The following is a 22,201-nucleotide window of genomic DNA, read 5'->3' as shown; positions in this document are numbered from 1 at the left end:
GACGCACACACATTTCCCCTTACTTTTTAGGAGGGGAAAAGTGAGTCTTATAGAGCAAAAATACGGTAGGTGCTAGCAGTGGGGAAGTACAACTTCCACAAAAGTTTTTATTTGACATAACTTACTTGATTGATTGATTGATTGATTGATTGATTTCTTGTTTTTCACTGCTGCTTTTCCTTCAAATGAATCTCAAAGCAGCTTACCAACAATAACTATATAATAGGTAGAGCATGAGACTCTTAATCTCAGGATCCTGGGTTCGAATCCCATGTTGGGTGAAGGATTCCTGCATTACAGAGGGTTGGACTAGATCAGGGGTCAGCAAACCTTCGCTGTCCCTCAGACCATGTGGGGGGCTGGACTATATTTTGAAGAAGAAGAAAATGAACAAATTCCTATGCCCCACAAATAACCCAGAGATGCATTTTAAATAAAAGCACACCTTCTACTCATGGAAAAACACCAGGCAGGCCCCACAAATAACCCAGAGACGCATTTTAAATAAAAGGACACATTCTACTCTCGTAAAAACACGCTGATTCCCAGACCATCCGCGGGCCGGATTTAGAAGGCGATTGGGCCAGATCCAGCCCCCGGGCCTTAGTTTGCCTACCCATGGACTAGATGATCCTTGTAGTCCCTTCCAACTCTATCATTCTATGATTCCATGGTCACAAATGCAGGATAAATCATATAAAATAATTAGCAAATGAACACAATTTTCCTCCCTCTATTCACTAAACATTTTCCTTTAAACGTAAGTTGTTCTTGTTCTCTTATTCTATATGTTAGGTCCGCAAGCTGCGCATATTCCATCAGTTTAAGTTGCCAATCTTCCTTAGCTGGGACTTCGCTCGTTTTCCATTTCAGGGCTAACAAAACACGAGCCGTGATAGTGGCATACATAAACTACCTTTTCTGACACATGGGAATTTCCATCTGAGTTATTCTTTCCATCTGAGTTATTCCCAACAAAAAGAACTCTGGTTTGTTTGTTTTTTAAAGTACTTTAAACCATTTCCCCCCATTCATTATGAATTATTTCCCAATATAGTCTTACCTTGGTTTTCAAACAGCTTAGTTCTCGAACGTTCTGGCTCCCGATAGCCGCAAACCCGGAAGTCACTGTCCCGGTTTGCAAACTGTTTTTGGAAGCCGAACGTCCGACGGGCCTTCCGTGGCTTCCGATTGGCTACAGGAGCTTCCTACAGCCAATCAGAAGCCGCGCTTTGGTTTCCAAATGTTTTGGAAGTCGAACGGACTTCCGGAACGGATTCCGTTCGACTTGCGAGGTATGACTGTACTCTTTTACCCTTTTACAGGTCCACCACATATGAAAGAATGTACCTTCAGTCTCATGACATCGCCAACGCTTACTCTCTTTCTCTCTTTACAGGGTATGAGTGCGAGCCTTTCAATAACCCAGCTGACTTCTTTCTGGACGTGATCAATGGTGACTCCACGGCTGTAGCTGCAAGCAAATGTGGTCAGAAACTGAAGAAGACCGACGATCAGGAGCACATGGGTAAGAAGCTGACATTGGGGAAGGTTCTTGATCACCACTGGTGATCTAGTACAGTGGTACCTCCGGTTCTGAACGAGATCCGTTCCAGAGGTCCAGCCACATCATGAGAAATTCGCAACCGGAGGACATGCGCATGCGTGCGGCGCATAGAGCGCTTCTGTGCATGCCCGAGCGGCGAAACCCGGAAAAATACTTCTGAGTTTGCCACTTTCGCAAGCCGAAGTTTACGTTACCTGAGGCTGACGTAAGCAGAGGGTCCACTGTACTATATTTCTGAAAGGCAAGGTGATGTCTCTACTATTTAAGATGCTGTCTACTTTTTAAGATGGTTCCCTTACAGCCGTGCAATTCTTATTTTTTTTATTTTTTTATTTATTGGAAATTTTATTTACAACATAACATAACCCCCCCCCAATACAGAAATCCACCCTCATTAAACGTGAACATGTATTCTCTGCATTTCCCCCATGCTTTTTGAAACTCTTGTCTAACTGCCTCTGTCAATCTAGCCAGTTCAATATACTCTATCAGTTTGTCTTGCCATTCCTTTTTTGTTGGCGCAATTTCTTTTTTCCAATTTTTAGCAATTCCTGAATTGCTAAAAATTCTTGGTTGTAAGCCTGAGGTTTGGCCAGGAGAAGGTTAATGAAAGAAGCAGGGCATCTGGAGATTATCTTGATGGCTCTGGCTGAGTGGCCAAGGAGTTTGCGTCTCTGAAGGAGATGCCTCTTTGTGGAAGGGCTCTCCTGGAATGTGAGAGCCCTTTGAGAATCAGCTGCACCTCTCTCTGTTGTCATCAAGGTATCTCTCTTTGTGTGTGAGATAAGAGAGGCAAAAGCCAAGAGCAAAAGGCATGTATTAGCCGTAAATAAAGAAAAATAAAATCTACGCACTAATTTGTAAATATGATACAGAGTCAGAACAAGTTAAGGAATGTAATAAATGGTGAGAAAGGGCTCAGGACAACGTCCCAGTGGATATCTGGGGATATATATATATATATATTTTGTAAAAGCACATACAGATTTTGTTTAAAAACGGCAACAAGAGAAAACTGTTTTAAAACAATGAGCAAATAGTATACAGTGGTACCTCAGGTTACATAAGCTTTAGGTTACATACACTTCAGGTTACAGACTCTGCTAACCCCAGAAATAGTGCTTCAGGTTAAGAACTTTGCTTCAGGATAAGAACAGAAATTGTGCTCTGGTGGCACGGCAGCAGCAGGAGGCCCCATTAGCTAAAGTGGTGCTTCAGGTTAAGAACGGATCTCCAGAATGAATTAAGTACTTAACCCGAGGTACCACTGTAGTCCTAAAAAACGAGGGAGTCGCGGGTGGCGCTGTGGTTTAAACCACAAAGCCTAGGGCTTGCCGAACAGAAGGTCAGAGGTTCGAATCCCCGCGACGGGGTGAGCTCCCGTTGTTCAGTCCCTGCTCTTGCCAACCTAGCAGTTCGAAAGCACATCAAAGTGCAAGTAGATAAATAGGTACCACTCTGGCGGGGAGGTAAACGGCGTTTCTGTGCACTGCTCTGCTTCACCAGAAGCGGCTTAGTCATGCTGGCCATATGACCCAGAAGCTGTTTGTGGACAAACACCGGCTCCCTCGGCCTATAGAGAGAGATGAGTGCACAGCCCCAGAGTCGTCCGTGACTGGACCTAACGGTCAGCGGTCCCTTTACCTTTACCTTTAAAAAACGGGTCGTGGGGTCCCTTTTTTGTTTTCCCCCAGAAACCAGTAATGAAAATGGCATGGAAGAGGAAGGCGTGGAGAAGACACTGGTGGACTCCTTGCACGAGAAATACCTCAGCTCCTCCCAGTACGAGAGCATGATGGAGCAGCTGAAGAAATATGAAAATCTCCACGGAATTCCTCAGAAGAAGCCGAGGCTCATGAATCAAGTGACCTATGCCAACGGCTTCCTCACTCAGCTCTACTGGGTGTCCCAGCGCTCCCTCAAAAACCTCATCCGAAACCCCCAAGCTTCTGTGGCACAAGTAAGGAGCAGAACCGTCTGCTATTGTGGACTCTCCAGTGAGAACGTCTGGTGCATCCAGAAACCTTCACTGGGGTCAGCTGGTTTCACAGTCCCTCCAAGTGTCCTTATCTTCCTGGGACAGTCCCGGATTTGCAGAAGCCCTCCCCGTTTCTGATTTGATCCCAGAATGTCCCGCTTTTCCTTAGGACGTCCCTATTTTCATCAGAGGAATGTTGGAGGGTATGGTAGGACGTTCTTATTTTTATTGGAGGGTATGGAGTTATACGACCCCCGAGCCAATGAGATAAGTAACTCTACAGCCGTTAGAAGACATCTGAAGGCAGCCCTGTAGAGAGAAGTTTTTTAATGTTTAATGTTTTATTATAAAAAATTCCTTCCAGTAGCACCTTAAGAGACCAACTAAGTTTGTTATTGGTATGAGCTTTCGTGTGCATGCACACTTCTTCACATATATAAAAACACTATTATGTTTTTATATACAGTATGTTGGAAGCTGCTCAGAGTCGCTGGGGCAAGCCAGCCAGATAGGCAGGGTAAATAATAATAATAATAATAATAATAATAATAATAATAATAATGCATGTGTCGTACGTAGCGACGCCTCACATGATCCCTACGTAGCGACGCCTCGCCCCCAGTGTCACGACACCTTCGTTCACCCCTGTAAATGTGTTATCTGAAAGCACCCTGAACTAATTCCGAGCCTGTGGATATCTTTGCCTTCCTTGTTTGTTTTGTTCAGGATGGTCAGATACCCTTTGACCATTGCATTCTGTTGCTGTGCCAGTGGACGGGTACAGAATTAATCTCTTTCTTTTTCCTTTCCCACATTCCAGGTCCTTGTGACAGTTGTCCTGGCACTGATCGTGGGGGCCATTTTCTTTGGTGTAAAACTTGATCAAAGCGGCATTCAAAACCGGTAATCCCTGATGCTTTTCTCGAGGTTTATTTTCCATCATATCATCATTATTTTTTAAATAACTTTTGTTAGTTTTACATATAATCACATTGGCTCATATATACCGTATTTTTTGCTCTGTAAGACTCACTTTTTTCCCTCCTAAAAAGTAAGGGGAAATGTGCATGCGTCTTATGGAGCGAATGCAGGCTGCGCAGCTATCCCAGAAGCCAGAACATCAAGAGGGATTGCTGCTTTCATGCACAGCGATCCCTCTTGCTGTTCTGGCTTCTGAGATTCAGAATATTTTTTTCTTGTTTTCCTCCTCCAAAAACTAGGTGCGTCTTGTGGTCTGGTGCGTCTTATAGAGAGAAAAATACGGTAATTGGCTCATATATAATTGGCTCATATATAATCACTTTGGCTCAACTGAGCCATTTAGGTAATGGCATAACAAGAATATGAAAGGAAGTTAAATGCAAAGATGCAAAAATTAATTTTGTAAACCTTTAGCCAGGAGAGAGGGAAGTCGTTCCCTCCCTCCCGGCTAATGGTTTGCAAAATTAATTTCCTTTTTAAAATTATTTTTGGAGTTGAAACAAACGCAGCCATATGACCTATGAGCAGTTCTTGAAAAGATGCTCTAACGTACCCTACTCTAAGGTCAAGAGCCATCTCAGTTTAACAGCAAAAAACCACGGTGACTTGCCTGCCTAAGAAACAATATGTGTTCCTACCATAGACAGGGTTCAGTGATCCTACAGAAAGCTTCCGAAGCAGTTAATGAAGGTAGTTGCCTGACTTTTGGTTCCTTCTTTCAGAGTTGGATCTTTGTTTTTCGTAACCACAAACCAGTGCTTCTCCAGTGTGTCTGCCATCGAGCTGTTTATCAGGGATAAGAAGTTGTTTGTGTAAGTATCAAACCTCCTCTAAGGAAATGGGGAGGTACGGAAGGGCAGATGGATTTGTTAGTGGAAAAGAGGGGCTGGTTGATACGATACGATAATCTTTATTGTCGTTGTCCCATACAGAACAACAAAATGGAAAAAAATCTACATCAGACATTCAAAAACCCACAAGCCTGCTATCCCAACTATCCCAGCCTGGTTAACCCCCTAAAAACTCTGATACCCCATAATTAAATACAATATACTCCCACAGAGACTACCTTACACTGCGCTTAAAACCAAAATCACATTTGGATAAAAACTGTTTCTCAGGCGGCTAGTCCTAGTCTTTATAAACCTGTACCTTCTTCCAGAAGGCAGAAGCTGAAATAGATCATTTCTGGGGTGCCTACTATCCTGCACTATTTCTGCAGCTTTCTTATGACACCTGGAAGCCTAGATTTGATAGAATTGTAACGTTGGAAGGGACTCTGAGGATCTTCTAGTCTGACCCCCTGAATCCAGCTGTCCCATATGGGGATTAAACCTGCAGCTTTGGCACTATCAGCACCGTGCTCTAACCAACTGAGCTATCCCGTTTCCTTGAAATAAGTTCCTTTTTTTATTTCTGGCGTCCGGGATAATGCAAAACCCTAGGCCAGGGCTCGGCAAAGTTTTTGTGGCTTGGGGCTGTTCATGGTCCCGCAGATGCCGCTGTGGGCAGTAGTGTGTGTGTGAGTGCGCAAACGCTATTTCTGGCGCTCCTTCCAGCACAGAGGAGGCGTGCGCAGCTTCCCATTGGCTGAGGGAGCTTTTTAGATTTAGGGGAGCTAGTCTCAAACGTTTGTTGGGGGAGATATAGGTTTATTTGGGGGGATTTATTTGTCCTGTCTTCACGCTTTTTATGATGGAGGACCGCTGTAGTCACCCCCAACGACACCTTCTCAAGATGGAGGGTGAGGGAACAGCTGCAGTCGCCTGTGGTTCCTGCGCAATGTTTGCCATCTTGCCAAAGGTTGCAGGCAGCTTTACCTGCAGCAATTGCATGTTGATTGCCCTCTTAAAAGACAAAGTCCAGCAACTGGAGGAACGTGTAGCTACGCTCCAAAGAATTAGAGAGCTGGAGCTCTTCTTGGAAGCAACAGAGCACACCGTCTCCACCAAGGAGGAGACAGGGGACTCCCCTGAGAAGGAGGCTAGTTCACCAACACAGGAGCCAGATATATGGAGAAACGTGACTCAAAGAAGTAGGAGGCCCAGGGTTCGCTCTGATTGTTTAGAAATACGCAATCGCTTTGAGGTCCTTTCCCCTAGCATGGAAGACGAAGAGCAGACTCCATTTGAGGATCTCTCCCTCATTACAGTCGATCAGGTATATGAAGACGAGCAGCAAAGGCAGTCTTCAGGGAATGTGCAGGCGACCTTGGAACGGACAGCTCACGGAAGAACCCCGACCAGACCTAAGAGGAGGCGTGTAGTGGTGATAGGGGATTCCCTACTGAGGGGAACAGAAGCAGTGATCTGTGGGCCTGACAAGATGTCTCGGGAAGTGTGCTGTCTCCCCGGGGCTAAGATCCAAGATGTAACTGAACGACTGCAAGGAATCATAAAACCCACTGACAAATACCCCTTCCTCTTGGTTCATGTGGGAACCAATGACACTGCAAGCAATAGCCTCCAGAAGATCAAAAGAGATTACGAGGCTCTGGGCAGGAAATTGAAGCAATTAAATGCACAAATTGTCATCTCATCTGTCCTCCCAGTTGAACGACGTGGCCCAGGGAGAGAGGGAAAAATAGTGGAAGTGAACAACTGGCTTCGCAAATGGTGTAAACAGGAACGGTTTGGATTCTTAGATCACGGAATGCAGTTTCTTGAAGATGGACTTCTGGCAAGCGATGGGCTGCACCTCACAACGGTTGGTAGGAATGTTTTTGCAAAAAATCTCAGAAACCTCATCAGGAGGGCTTTAAACTGACTAATGTGGGGGAGGGAGACAGTGCTCCTGAAGGTAGGAGTCTATCAATTGATGAAGATGATCATCCAAATGTCATAGACCGAATGGAGCAAACAGCACGCAGACCTAGTGGTGGGAGGAAAAAATCCTTAAATAAGAGACACGGGGGAATGATTAATGGACTTCAATGTCTGTACACTAATGCGCAAAGTATGGGAAATAAACAAGATGAGCTTGAGCTCTTGGTACAGCAAACTAAATATGACATAATAGGCATCACTGAAACCTGGTGGGATAAGTCCCACGATTGGAATGTAATAATGGAGGGATACAATCTATTTCAGAGAAACAGACCAGACAAGAAAGGAGGAGGAGTGGCGTTATATGTCAGGGATGTGTATACCTGTGAAGAGATCCAAGATTTAGAACCTCAAAGCCAAAGTGAGAGCATTTGGGTCAAAATTAAGGGAGAGAAGAATAACAGTGACCTCATTGTGGGAGTTTACTATAGATCCCCAAGCCAAACGGAGGACATAGATGATGCCTTCCTGGAACAGATGGCCAAGCATGCAAAAGGAAGGGAGATAGTAGTAATGGGGGACTTCAATTACCCGGATATTTGTTGGATGTCAAACTCAGCCAAGAGCATAAGGTCAAACAGATTCCTCACTGGCCTTGCAGACAACTTCATTGTCCAGAAAGTGGGAGAAGCTACAAGAGGAACAGCCATTTTAGATCTGGTCCTAACCAATGTTGATGACCTGGTTAGTGGGGTAGAAGTGGAAGGATCATTAGGCGCGAGTGATCATGCTCTTCTGAAGTTTACTATACAGCGGAAAGGAGCAGCCAAGCATACTAGGACTCAATTTCTCGACTTTAAGAAAGCCGACTTCATAAAACTTAGGGAAGTGCTGGGTGAGATCCCATGGACAGTAATACTAAAAGGAAAGGGAGTTCATGATGGCTGGGAGTTTGTTAAGAGGGAGATAGTAAAAGCACAACTTCAGGCAATACCAATGAGACGGAAACATGGAAGGTGCCTAAAGAAGCCAGGGTGGCTATCTAAAGAACTTTTAACTGAGTTAAGATTAAAAAAGGATGTGTACAAAAAATGGAAAAGGGGGGAAACCACCAAAGAGGAATTCAAACAAATAGCCAGCACGTGTAGACACAAAGTCAGAAAAGCTAAAGCACAGAATGAACTCAGGCTTGCTAGAGAGGTTAAAAGCAACAAAAAAGGCTTTTATGGGTATGTTCGTAGCAAAAGGAAGAACAAAGAAACAGTGGGGTCACTCAGAGGAGAAGATGGTGAAATGCAAACAGGGGACACAGAAAGGGCTGAGCTCCTCAATGCCTTCTTTGCCTCAGTCTTCTCCGATAAAGAAAACAATGCCTGACCTGAAGAATTTGGAGCAAATGATTCAGCAGAGGAAACACAGCCCAGAATAACTAAGGAGATAGTACAAGAATACTTGGCTAGTCTAGATGTATTCAAGTCTCCAGGGCCAGATGAACTGCATCCAAGAGTATTAAAAGAACTGGCAGATGTGATTTCAGAACCACTGGCAGTCATCTTTGAGAATTCCTGGAGAACAGGCGAAGTCCCGGCAGACTGGAGGAGGGCAAATGTTGTCCCTATTTTCAAAAAGGGGAAAAGAGAGGACCCAAATAATTACCGCCCAGTCAGTCTGACATCAATACCAGGGAAGATTCTGGAGCAGATCATTAAGCAAACAGTCTGTGAGCACCTGGAAAGGAATGCTGTGATCACCAATAGTCAGCATGGATTTCTGAAAAATAAGTCATGTCAGACTAACCTGATCTCGTTTTTTGACAGAATTACAAGCCTGGTAGATGAAGGGAACGCAGTGGATGTAGCCTACCTTGATTTCAGCAAGGCATTTGACAAGGTGCCCCATGATATTCTTGTAAAGAAGCTGGTAAAATGCGGTCTTGACTATGCTACCACTCAGTGGATTTGTAACTGGCTGACTGACCGAACCCAAAGGGTGCTCATCAATGGTTCCTCTTCATCCTGGAGAAGAGTGACTAGTGGGGTGCCACAGGGTTCTGTCTTGGGCCCGGTCTTATTCAACATCTTTATCAACGACTTGGATGATGGACTCAAGGGCATCCTGATCAAATTTGCAGATGACACCAAACTGGGAGGGGTGGCTAACACCCCAGAGGACAGGATCACACTTCAAAACGACCTTGACAGATTAGAGAACTGGGCCAAAACAAACAAGATGAATTTTAACAGGGAAAAATGTAAAGTATTGCACTTGGGCAAAAAAAATGAGAGGCACAAATACAAGATGGGTGACACCTGGCTTGAGAGCACTACATGTGAAAAGGATCTAGGAGTCTTGGTTGACCACAAACTTGACATGAGCCAACAGTGTGACGCGGCAGCTAAAAAAGCCAATGCAATTCTGGGCTGCATCAATAGGAGTATAGCATCTAGATCAAGGGAAGTAATAGTGCCACTGTATTCTGCTCTGGTCAGACCTCACCTGGAGTACTGTGTCCAGTTCTGGGCACCACAGTTCAAGAAGGACATTGACAAACTGGAACGTGTCCAGAGGAGGGCAACCAAAATGGTCAAAGGCCTGGAAACGATGCCTTATGAGGAACGGCTAAAGGAGCTGGGCATGTTTAGCCTGGAGAAGAGGAGGTTAAGGGGTGATATGATAGCCATGTTCAAATATATAAAAGGATGTCACATAGAGGAGGGAGAAAGGTTGTTTTCTGCTGCTCCAGAGAAGCGGACACGGAGCAATGGATCCAAACTACAAGAAAGAAGATTCCACCTAAACATTAGGAAGAACTTCCTGACAGTAAGAGCTGTTTGACAGTGGAATTTGCTGCCAAGGAGTGTGGTGGAGTCTCCTTCTTTGGAGGTCTTTAAGCAGAGGCTTGACAACCATATGTCAGGAGTGCTCTGATGGTGTTTCCTGCTTGGCAGGGGGTTGGACTCGATGGCCCTTGTGGTCTCTTCCAACTCTATGATTCTATGATTCTATGATTCTAACTCCCCGTGGCGCATTTGCGCACGCGTGGGTTGCGATTCGTCGCTTCTGCGCATGCGCAAAGCGTGATTTAGCACTTCTGCGCCAGGTTTTGGCGGTCCATAACCCAAAAAAACGCAACCTGAAGCAGCTGTAACCCAAGGTATGACTGTACAGTGGTACCTCAGGTTACATACACTTCAGCTTGCATACGCTTCAGGTTACAGACTCCGCTAACCCAGAAATAGTGCTTCAGGTTAAGAACTTTGCTTCAGGATGAGAACAGAAATTGTGCTCCGGCGGCGCGGCAGCAGGAGGAGGCCCCGTTAGCTAAAGTGGTGCTTCAGGTTAAGAACAGTTTCAGGTTAAGTACGGACCTCTGGAACGAATTAAGTACTTAACCCGAGGTACCACTGTAGTACACTCTGTATTCATTCAATACAGCATGTCGTTTGCCCTGTATTTCCGCTCTGCCATGTGCCTCGGACGTGACTTCTGGTATTTCACGAGGCACCAGAAGTTGTGTTGGGGACCATGCGGTGTGGGTGCTGGGCAGCCACCAAAAAACTTTGGTGGGTGCTTGAGCACCCAGGGCCCCCTAGAGATGGCACCTTTGGAGGGCAGGGGAGAAGATGAGGGTGATGGAGAATGAGCAGAGATATGATAGACATCTTCAAGTATCTGAAGGGCTGTCACATGGAGGAGGGAACAAGCTTGTTTTCTCCTGCTCTGGAGAGTGGGACCAGAACCCATGGCTTCAAGTTACAAGAAAGGAGATCCCAACTAAACATCAGGAAGAACTTCCTGACAATAAGAGTTGTTCAATAGTGGAACGGTCTCCCTTGAGAGGTTGTGAACTCTCCTTCCTTGGAGGTTCAGAAGCAGAGGCTGGATAGCCATCTATCACAGATGCATGCGTGACCCCCGAAACCCGGAAGTAACCCATTCTGGTATTTCGAGGTTTCAGCGGCCCATAACTCGAAAAAACGCAACCTGAAGCAGCTGTAACCCGAGGTATGACTGTACTCTCATTTCGTCTGAGACTCAGGAAACACCAGGACAGGAAACAAGGCTTCCGTTGAGGGTAGCAACGGAAGTGACAATTCACCGTGCTATTCAACAGAACTGATGATTCACCCCTTTCCCTGACATCTAATGCTTTATGTTGAGATGCCTGACTTTGCAGGGGCTTGAATGAGATGACTCTCAGGGTCCCTTTCAACTCTCTTTTACTCTCACAAGATTGAATGTAATAATATAATAATAATAATTTATTATTTATACCCCGCCCATCTCGCTGGGCTTCCCCAGCCACTTTGTATTGCCCTCGGCTGTATTTGAGGGACGATTCCACCCAATAAACACTCATGTCCCTGTGGAGATGGCAGCACCGAATCGGTGGCGCTTGCCCTTCCGGCTTGCCCTCTTTATAAAGACTTGAGGAATGAGATTATCACCCTTCTTTTATTGTCCATTCCGGGTCGCCCAACCACTGCCACAGTGTCCTTTCTCTTAGCAGATCAAGATGAGCAGGTGACAGCAAAGGTTGCAAGGTTTTTAGCTGGGGCAATCAGAGTACGATCCGCTATTTGACTATTGATTCAAAACCCTAACATGTATTTTATATAATTGACTTTTTATTTCTATTCTTTGTATATTGTATTGTTGTTTTTTTGCTATGGCCGATGGCTGACGCAAATAAAGATTCATTCGTTCATTCATTCATTTCCTCCCAACTCTATACTCTATGATTCTATGCGTTAGTAGGAAGTTTCAAAGCACAGGAGTGGCTAACCTTATTTGGGCTGAGGGCTGCACTCACCCATGGCCAATCCTCCAGAAATTGCATATCAAATGGGGTGTGGTTGAAGTTTATAAGCAGGCATGACCATTTTTTTATATAAAAAAGGGGGTGTAAAAAAACCAACCTTTTGGGAGTACAGTATAGTGGTACCTCGGGTTAAGAACTTAATTCATTCCGGAGGTCTGTTCTTAACCTGAAACTGTTCTTAACCTGAGGTACCACTTTAGCTAATGGGGCCTCCCACTGCCGCCACGCAATTTCTGTTGTCATCCTGAAGCAAAGTTCTTAACCCGAGGTGCTATTTCTGGGTTAGCGGAGTCTGTAACCTGAAGCGTCTGTAACCCGAGGTACCACTGTACAGTGGTACCTTGGTTGTCAAACTTAGTGCATTCCAGGAGTTGTTCAACTCCCAGAACAGTTTGAAAACCAAGGCGCGGCTTCCGATTGGCTGCAGGAGCTTCCTGCACTCAATCAGAAGCTGCGTCAGATGTTCGGCTTCCAAAAAGAACGCTCGCAAACCGGAACACTCACTTTTGGGTTTGTGGCATTCAGGAACAGATTTGTTCAGGAGCCAAGCCGTTCAACAATCAAGGTACCACTGTATTGCAGCTGGAGACATATGGGAGCAGTGAACAGTTCTAAGTATGTGAACTACATACTGTCAGTTCACATCCCATGTGGACCACTGCAGTGTGAGAACAGTGCAAGTAGAATACCCTTCACTGATAAAGCATGGAAATCCGTCAAAGAGCCTTGCCGAGTCTGGTAAAGCCTGATGTGATAATTGGTCCTTGACTTCTTGGAAGCAAATCCCATTAGCTCATGAAAATGGAATTTCTGTAGCTCTGGGCAGTATTTCAACACTAGCGTGAGTTTGAGGAAACTATCTGGAAGATCAGAACACAAACTTACCAAAGCTGAGCCGGTCTAGTGGTGATGTTTCAATGAGGGAGATTGCTTGGGAATGCTGAGAATGTCTCCCTGAGCTCCAAGTCAGGAATGAAACCTTAGAAGTGATCGAGTCCTGACCGTGTATTTATAAACATGCACATTTTGTAATTAATATTGCTAGAGGGATTGCAACTCCAGCTGAAGAGAAGAGAATCGTTTTTTTCTTAGAAGTGAGCCGGAGATATATTTCATTAATATTTCATTAATAATGTTTTTATTATTGCTTGTTAGCCACCCTGAACCCGGCCTTGGCTGGGGAGGGCGGGGTATAAATAAATTTTTTATTATTATTGTTGTTGTTGTTGTTAAGCAAGAGAGAGCATCAGTGGCAGATGTGAAACTCTGAGTCTGATAAAATTTTGACAGTGGAACAGACTCCCTTCATTGGAGGTTTTTAAGTAAATGTTGGACGTCCATCTTTAGCTGAGGCTTTAGTTGAGATTCCTGCATTGCAGGCGCTTGGACTCAATGATCCAACTCTGTTGGAACTCTGTTCCAACTTCTATGAAATGGTTCCTTTCTCTTCTCATTTTGCTGTTGTTTAGTGGTTTAGTCATGTCCGACTCTTCGTGACCCCATGGACCAGAGCAAGCCAGGCACTTCTGTCTTCCACTGCCTCCCGCAGTTTGGTCAAACTCATGTTCGTAGCTTCAAGAACACTATCCAACCATCTTGTCCTCTGTCGTCCCCTTCTCCTTGTGCCCTCAATCTTTCCCAACATCAGAGTCTTTTCCAGGGAGTCTTCTCTTCTCATGAGGTGGCCAAAGTATTTTCCTAATTAGCAAGTCCTTAAATTTCTCTTATCATGTGTGTACCTTTCCAGTAAGCCATGTTCTTTCCTGTCCTCACAGCCATCAGTATACCAGCGGTTATTACAGAGTCTCTGCATATTTCCTTGCCCTGATGCTTGGAGACTTGCTACCCATGAGGACCATGCCTGCAATCATATTTTCATGTATAAGCTACTGGATGATTGGTAAGTAATAATCTGTATTTTTGTACGCTGTCATACCAACAAACATGTCAACCTCATCCTTCCTTGGTGGGGCTCTTCATATGCCTCAGAGGCCTTACCTCAGGCCTGCGCTGTTAACCATTTCCATTCTTTTATAAAAAGTTTGTTATCTTGATTTCTTATTTTTCCAGTAACTTTCGCCATTTCCCCAAATTCCATCAGTTTTTTTATTCATTCTTCTTTTGCTGGGACTTCTTCTTCTTCTTTCCATTTTTGGACAAGTTACATTCTTGCCGCTGTAGTAAAAAAGGTAAAGGGACCCCTGACCATTAGGTCCAATCATGGCCGACTCTGGGGTTGCGGCACTCATCTCACTTTATTGGCCGAGGGAGCGGGTGTACAGCTTCCAGGTCATGTGGCCAGCATGATTAAGCCACTTCTGGCGAACCAGAGCAGCACACGGAAACGCTTTTTACCTTCCCACCAGAGCAGTACCTATTTATCTACTTGCACTTTGACGTGCTTTTGAACTGCTAGGTTGGCAGGAGCAGGGACCGAGCAATGGGTGCTCACCCCGTCGCCGGGATTCGAACCGCCGATCTTCTGATCGGCAAGTCCGAGGCTCTGTGGTTTAACCCACAGCGCCACCCACATCCCACTGGCCGCTGTAGTAGCATACATTAATAAGTTTCTGTACAGTTTGGGTAGTTCTGTGCCTATAATTCCCAAAATGAAAGCTTCTGGGTTTGTTTGTTTTTAGAAATGTCCTTTCCAGTCTTCTACTTCGTGATTTGATTGTTCATTGCACCTATCCTCTTCCTGTCTTCAGGCTACCAGGCTGATGCGGGCCGATTCTTCTTCTTCATGCTGACTCTTGTGCTGTTGTGCTACACATCCACCTCAATGGCCCTCGCAATCTCCGCAGGGATGGACGTAGTAGCTATTGCCAACTTACTTATCACCATCTGCTTTGTCTTCATGCTGGTGAGTCTTGCATGTGTCACGCTGAAGGAATGGGTTTCCCAAACCCAAAACTGACTGTGCAGGCAGTTTGAAACTGCACCAAAATCCCTATTTTTCCTTAGCTAAAATGCTTTAACTTGAGCTCTTGAGCCAAAACCCAGCTGTATAAACAACTGCTCAGAGCCCTCTCCTTTATCAGTTTGTGACGGCAAGGATGGCCTTGACTGTACCAGTAGAACAGGGAAGACACGTCTGTGCCTTATCTTATATCCTGACCACAAACACGCACAGACCTAGTCCGGGAACAGTGCCAGAGTGTGTTCCTGGAGTTGGTGACCTCTTGCTCCAATTAGATCAGCTCTACTACAACCATGGCTGCCTTTTCTGCAGTTCCATATTTTGGAAAATTCAATCCCAAATCCTGACCTCCCGCAATCCCGCCGCAGTTCATGCAATAAAAGGAGTTGTTGCTGAATGGGCGGAGGTGTTACGATGGGTAGTTGCCTCGGGGCCTAATTCTTTAAAACGTGAATTTATTCATACCGTTTCTCTCACTCCACATTCCAGATATTTTCTGGCTTACTGGTGAACCTTCCCACCGTCATGGATTGGCTGAACTGGCTGAAATACTTCAGCATTCCCAGATACGGCCTCACGGTGAGTATGCTACAGTTAACATAGATTGGGGAGGACCCCTCTAAACCCTAGAAATTAATAAATGGTAAGATTTTGATTGGTTGGGATATTGATGGAAGTACAAGCTGCAAGACTGCGCCAGACAAGGAATCCTTGGGCTGGCTTATACAAAGCAGCCTGGCTTGTCTTCTGTTAACATGACAAAAGGGGTTGATGGGGAGACAGATGTTGGCAAGGTGATGGAGTGTGTGTTTGAAGTGACAGGAAGAGAGAGTTTTTAGCAAGGGGTTCTGGAAAGAAGAAGAAGGAAGAAGGAAGACTGGGATCCATCTTGGGCAGGCTGGCTGAAGGCTGGCTGGGTGTGCTGGTCCCATGGGCTAACCAAGAGGCGAGGTCCGAGTCCAGTCCAAGGTCGAAGGTGCAGTATGGAGGCAGTCCGTAAAAGTTGAAGCTGGATGCAGGGCAAGTAGTCGGGTGAGGTCAGGAGCTCTGGCAGGATAGCAGGACAGGGTTCAGGCAGGAACTGACAACCAACAATGTTGCTCCCGCAACCTGGGGCTGGGGCTGGCTGGCTTTTATCTGCCCCGAGGCATAGGGCGGCCCCGGTCCACAGGTGACTCACCTCTCCTGCCCTGGAGGCGAGCACTCCTCCTGCGGGAACTTAGTTCCCTCTGCCTCTCTGCCCTGAGCCTCTGCAGCTCAGGAGAGGTTGGAGGATTACCGGACCCAAAGGCAACCTCATCTTCCCCTGACGGGGCTGAGAGTGGAGCACCTGCAGGGAATGGGTTCTCCACCCCCTCAGGAACCAGAGCAGACTCAGCTGGTGCCTGCACCTGAGGATCCAGCACAGGTGAGGACCCTTCAGGCTCAAGCCCCAGCTCAGCTGGTTCTGGAGGCGGGGAATCCTGTGCAGGCTGGAATTCCTCAGGTTCAGCATCCAAATCCAAATCCCAGGCCATCACACTGGGAGAGATGCCTTAGATTCTAGGGATGCGTGGCTACATTGGACAGCTTCTATGCATCAGATGAGCCTCAAGTTAAATATCAGGTGCACTTAAATATAAACAGTTGTTGAGAAAGCCACTCCTTCTTAAGCAGGATTTTCAGAAGAGAATCGTGATTGTTACAGCCCTTGATTAAAACATTCCCCCCCCCCCCACAAAATAAGGTCACGGCTGTTTTTAAAGCTGTTTCCAATGGAGCAACAGGAACAATAAATAAAATATTGATACTTGCAAGCTGGTGAAGTCATGAAACTCTGTGTAGGCATATCTGCTGTTGACAAAGTTGCACAGATTGACCATGGCTGCATTAAAATCAGCAAATATTCAGTTGATACAGCAGCCTGGTTTGGAGATTCTCTTTTTGGTATTATTGTGACTCTATTTTGCCCTCTGGCTTCCTACACAGGCCCTTGAAGTCAATGAGTTTAGAGACCTGCGTTTCTGTGCAAACACCACAGATCCCTTTCCATTGCAAAGCTGTCCCCCAAGTTCTCCTCAGACCAGAGAAATGTGAGTATCCCAGCTGGAGGTGGGTGGAGCACATACATTCTCTTCCAGAAGAATTACTATCCTCGTCAGTTTGAGGATATGCATGTCATGGTGTGTTCTTCACAATTCTATTGAAAACTAGTCATTTATTTCCAGTAATGGAAGAACACTCCCTCTCATCAAGGTCCCATATAAAGAACCCAGAAACCAAACTCACAAAGAGTATTGATAAAGACTGTCTGCTGATTTAAAGAAATAGTACTTGATTAAGGCCGCAGCCCTATATCACTTACCAGGGAGTAAGATCTATTGTGTTGAACTGGACTTATTTTTGAGAAGACATTAAATTGTTTAAAACTCATAGGATTAATGGATCAGTTAAACCCCTTGGAAGATGGAGGTTGCCATCTGTTTGAGTCAAAAGCCTTGGGTTTCTGGGAAATACCCATCCATATCTACCCCCTGGACTGTGCCCCACTCAAGAATTTCCCTCCTAAAGCCATTGTGTGCTTGTAAAAAATATCTCAGTTCCCCTAAGCCACATCCTTGTGTGTCGATTACTACATTTTGGCTACAGAAAGCTCCTCAACATTCAACCTGCGGGTGGCGCTATGGTCTAAACCACAGAGCCTAGGGCTTGCCGATCAGAAGGTCGGCAGTTCGAATCCCCGCGACGGAGTGAGCTCCCATTGTTCGGTCCCAGCTCCTGCCAACCTAGCAGTTCGAAAGCACGTCAGAGTGCAAGTAGATAAATAGGTATTGCTCTGGCAGGAAGGTAAATGGCGTTTCTGTGCGCTGCTCTGGTTCGCCAGAAGCAGTTAATCTTAATACATAACAATACAGAACTGCAGCTAATCTTAATACATAACACTATGTTTCTATGAATTCAATGAAAAAGGGTCTAACTCGTCTCTCGGTGCTCATTTCCCACAAATTATTTGCAGAGGGCATTGTCAGAGCTGCATAAAGGGGTAGGAAAATACCCAGTAAAAATGAAATGAAGAATGCAGCAAGAGTTGGCCTTTGGGGGAAATTGTGTGTATTCACAATGGCCAACCTTGGTAGCCTTGGGTCAGCAAGCCTTTGTTTTCCGTGCTTGAGAATAGTGAAAGGGTTGTCTTTCTAGCGCTGCAGCATTGCTTCAGTTAATGAATAACATTCTGAATGTTTGTACTATCCTTTTTGACAGGTGCTATGGCGAACAATACCTCTGCGGACAGGGAATAGAGGCTACCAACTGGGCAATGTGGGAGAACATTGTGGCTCTTAGCTGTATGACAATCATCTTCCTCCTGATCGCATATGCCAAACTGCGGTTCATGAAGAAGTTCACCTAATGCAGAAAAGATGACCTACAAGACGGACATTTAAGTCTTCCTGGGTCCAACCGGAAAAAGTCATTGTTTCAATTAACTGGGAGGACCATACTGCACCAACCACATTTTTTTACATTGCTGATATTTAATCTTTTTTGTAAAGGAAGCAATTTGTTTTAACTGATTCATTTTTTATATAGAATTCTGTCATTCACTTTGACGTTGAGATTAGCCTTGTATATTTCTCAGGAAATTTGTTTAGATCTGTAATTAGTTTTCTTTGGGGAAGGGAGAGCACTTTGTAAACCGAGTCTGGGGACTCAGCTGCAATGAAAACGTTTTAAGTGTGTTGTAAAGTGCATTATGCAAAGGTGACACTAGATGGCGATCGTGAGCTATGGCAAAATCTGTATATTTTTCAAAATGTGTGGTTTTTTAAAAAGCATTTTCGCAGCGTTTTTTTTTTTAATATGTGTCTAGATTCCACCTGGGTAAAAGGGGCAGCAGCAGTTAAATCTAAAGAAAACAGAGGGCAAGGGAAAATCAATAAAGGAGGTGAACCTAAAACGGTGCTTAAGAAAAAGTTTGTTTTTATTTGAGAAAGCACTCCCAGTTGAAAGTCCTAGTGTGTTTCAAGTGTAACCTGCCTTCCTCAGGAGCGCTGTGGAAAGTGATCTCCCAAAAGGTGAAGGGCAAGATTCAAGCACCCTGTTCTGCTTGTGGGAAGACTCCTGCTTGTGCAATGGGGCTTCCTCGCTCCCCTCATGCACACCATCAATCTGCTTAGGAGGGTCATGAGGAACACCCCCCCCGAGCAGAACACAGACGGAGCAAAGGGAAGACGGTTCCAGCAGAAATACCTGTATTTTTCGCTCTATAAGACACACCAGACCACAAGACACACCTAGTTTTTGGAGGAGGAAAACAAGAAAAAAAATATATTCTGAATCTCAGAAGCCAGAACAGCAAGAGGGATCGCTGCGCAGTGAAAGCAGCAATCCCTCTTGCTGTTCTGGCTTCTGGGATAGCTGCGCAGCCTGCATTCGCTCCATAAGACGCACACACATTTCCCCTTACTTTTTAGGAGGGAAAAAGTGAGTCTTATAGAGCAAAAAATACGGCACTCATGCTGACAGAATGATCTCCTTAGCGCTGTGCTGAATTCCACCTAAAGAAACTTATCGTTCGAATAATTATTGTACGTCCAACTGGCAGGTGGGTAGCTGGAAGTAACTTTTATCTGATCTTGAGCTATCCCTTTTTCTTCTCTTTATCTTTTTATTCTATGATTATTTCCTTTAATATTCTCTCTCTCTCTTTAATATTCTCTCTTACTGTATTATGGTAAGATTGGAGGCAGGTGAAGATATTGAAGAGTAGGTGAAAGACGCTGTGTGCTAGGCAGGGAAAGGAGGTCGGCTTGCAAAAGAAAGAGATGGGAGGGTGCATCCTTCTCCGTACGGGATAAAAGTTAGGATATATCGTTGAGAGAGGATTCTTCCACAGTGGTACCTTGGTTCTCAAATGCCTTGGTACTTGAACAACTTGGAACCAGTACGCTGCAAAACCGGAAGTAAGTGTTCAGGTTTGCAAACTTTTATTAGAAGCTGAACATGCTCCGTTTTGAGTGTTACACTTCTGATTTGAGTGTGACGCAGAGGTCTGTCTGTTTTTGCTATTTATTTTGCGTTTTTGTGGCTTTTTCATTTTGTTTTGGTGACTGTGTGGAACCCAGTTCAGCTACTGATCGATTGATTGATTGTGGGACTGCAGTACATTGTTTATTGCTTTCATTTTATGGATCAATGGTCTTGTTAGATAGTAAAATTAATGTTAAATGGCTGTTTTAGGGGTTGTTTTTAAAAGTCTAGAACAGATTAATCCGTTTTGCATTACTTTCTATGGGAAAACGTGTCTTGGTTTTGGAACGCTTTGGTTTTGGAATGGACTTCTGGAACAGATTAAGTTTGAGAACCAAGGTACCACTGTAGTTCTTTTCTCTTTCTTTCTTTCTTTCTTTCTTTCTTTCTTTCTCTCACTCTCTCTTTTAATTATTCTTTATTTAGATTGTTTTTTTATTTTTACTGTATTGTGAAAAATAAAACTTTATTTTTAAAAAAGAAATGTATCATTCAGTGAATAAATTGGAGACTATATTGTCTCAGAGGCCCTAAACTTGAGGCCCTAAACTACTGAAGGTAATGGGGCCCTTTATATGTCCAGCTGTCCTTTGTCAACAACAAATTTTCACTGTTTTGTGTGTTGAATATATGCTATATGGTAATTTATGGACCTAATAGGTATCTAAAGCCATTTGCACATGCAGAATGTAGGCACCCTATATATAGAAATGAGCAAACCAGTGATATTTTAGGGAGCAGGCTAGCAGGCAGGGCCCACTACCTACACAACACAAAACACTGTTGCTGAATGTAGGTTTTATTTTATTTGTTTTTTATCTTATATTTTGGAAATGTACATCCAGGTTTTTTTCCTTTAAATTCCCCCCCCCCCAAGAGAGTGGAGCCCTAAGTTATAGCTTGTTTAGCTTATACGTAAATCCGGCATTGCTAGCACCCACTATAATTTCACAGAACAATGGAAATTCTTAATGGCTCCAGTTGTACTGGGTTACATTTCTGCAAGCTGGCAACCCCAAACCACCCAGCACCTAGGAATGATCACCCCCCCCTTTCTAAATAACTTTGCCAGCCGAATCTCACAGCCGCCTTCCTGACACCAGTGTTGTGGATCGAGGGCCCGACCCCCGCTATGTGAAATAAACACACAAGGACACGTGATATAAGGTTAATGGGCAAGAAAAGGCCACAACTTTATTGATTACAGCAGTGAAAAGGTATTGGCTTAGGCATTGGATGACTATAGGAGGTGGGTTTATTCAACAGTAGGTGGAGCCTGTTGATGCTAATCCAACTATTGGCTCACCCCCTGATGTCACCGAGGGTCGTGCCATGGCCTCCCGCCAAGCAGGCATCGGACGGAATACACGACCGCCAGATTCCTTTAACGGAATAACCCACGGTAGATAGCATAGGCGATGGCCACACCTAGCCCTTGACACACATGAATCCAATGCCTAACCTACCCACCAATACCACAAAAGTTGTGACGATTGCTACGAGGTAGGCGAAAAAACCAAAAAGCCTAATGCCAAATGGAAAAATTCCTACCAGGCCCCCCAGACAACCGGGGCGACCAACCTAAGGTCCATAGCAAGGCCAAAAAACCTAGACCCTGAGCTAAATGGGAGTGGAGGGTGGGTGACTCGCTGCGGGACGACGACGACTGAGGAGGAGGCGGAGCTGGAGCCGCAGCATTAAGCTGCTAAACACCTGGTTGGCTGCCTCCGGTGGGCGTGGGCGCCAGCCAGGTGAGGAGGGGCGGGGGCTAAGGCCCCCGGCTAGGGGCGGAGCTCGGGCTCCCGCCCACAACCACTCCCCTCTCTTCCAGGGAGGAGAGTCTTTGCCGTAGCTTTCCTGGATTGGCTCCCCTGCAGCCCAAACCAGGGAAGCTACGGTAATACTAGTGTTGGAAGGACTGCTCCACCCAACCACACCAGCCACTTGTACCAGAGATGGGTTAGGAAAAGACTCCTGTAAAAAATCCTGGAGAAGCTGTGATAGGAATTTTGAGGTCTTAGATATATGGCAATGTTCATAACTGCACGTACATAGATCAGCACAGGAAGACCGACCTGAAACCATTTTGATTCCTAAACTGAGGAAATGTTTCTCTGCATGGTCAAAGTGGGAAAGCCTCCCCATTGTGTTTTCCTTCACA

The 22,201-nt window shown here is 45.1% G+C and overlaps 1 protein-coding gene across 2 annotated transcripts in view; it reads left to right on the top strand.

The window, feature by feature from the left end:
* The window catches only part of LOC128413665 (broad substrate specificity ATP-binding cassette transporter ABCG2-like), a 38,428-nt gene extending 19,456 nt beyond the window's left edge, over window positions 1-18,972 (top strand). For both annotated transcript variants that reach the window (XM_053387930.1, XM_053387929.1), the window contains exons 8-16: window positions 1,400-1,528; window positions 3,262-3,527; window positions 4,366-4,448; window positions 5,249-5,338; window positions 13,889-14,013; window positions 14,822-14,976; window positions 15,523-15,612; window positions 17,002-17,105; window positions 18,274-18,972. In XM_053387930.1, the coding sequence (XP_053243905.1) occupies window positions 1,400-1,528; window positions 3,262-3,527; window positions 4,366-4,448; window positions 5,249-5,338; window positions 13,889-14,013; window positions 14,822-14,976; window positions 15,523-15,612; window positions 17,002-17,105; window positions 18,274-18,421 (1,190 nt within the window). In that variant the 3' untranslated portion in view covers window positions 18,422-18,972. The remainder of the gene's footprint in view (window positions 1-1,399; window positions 1,529-3,261; window positions 3,528-4,365; window positions 4,449-5,248; window positions 5,339-13,888; window positions 14,014-14,821; window positions 14,977-15,522; window positions 15,613-17,001; window positions 17,106-18,273) is intronic.
* The last annotated feature ends 3,229 nt before the right edge of the window (window positions 18,973-22,201 follow it).

Source organism: Podarcis raffonei, chromosome 5 (assembly GCF_027172205.1).
Source record: "Podarcis raffonei isolate rPodRaf1 chromosome 5, rPodRaf1.pri, whole genome shotgun sequence".
In the NCBI taxonomy this organism is placed as follows: Eukaryota; Metazoa; Chordata; class Lepidosauria; order Squamata; family Lacertidae; genus Podarcis; species Podarcis raffonei.
Note: the sequence above shows the minus strand (reverse complement) of the source record. Positions and strands in the feature narration are given on the sequence as shown.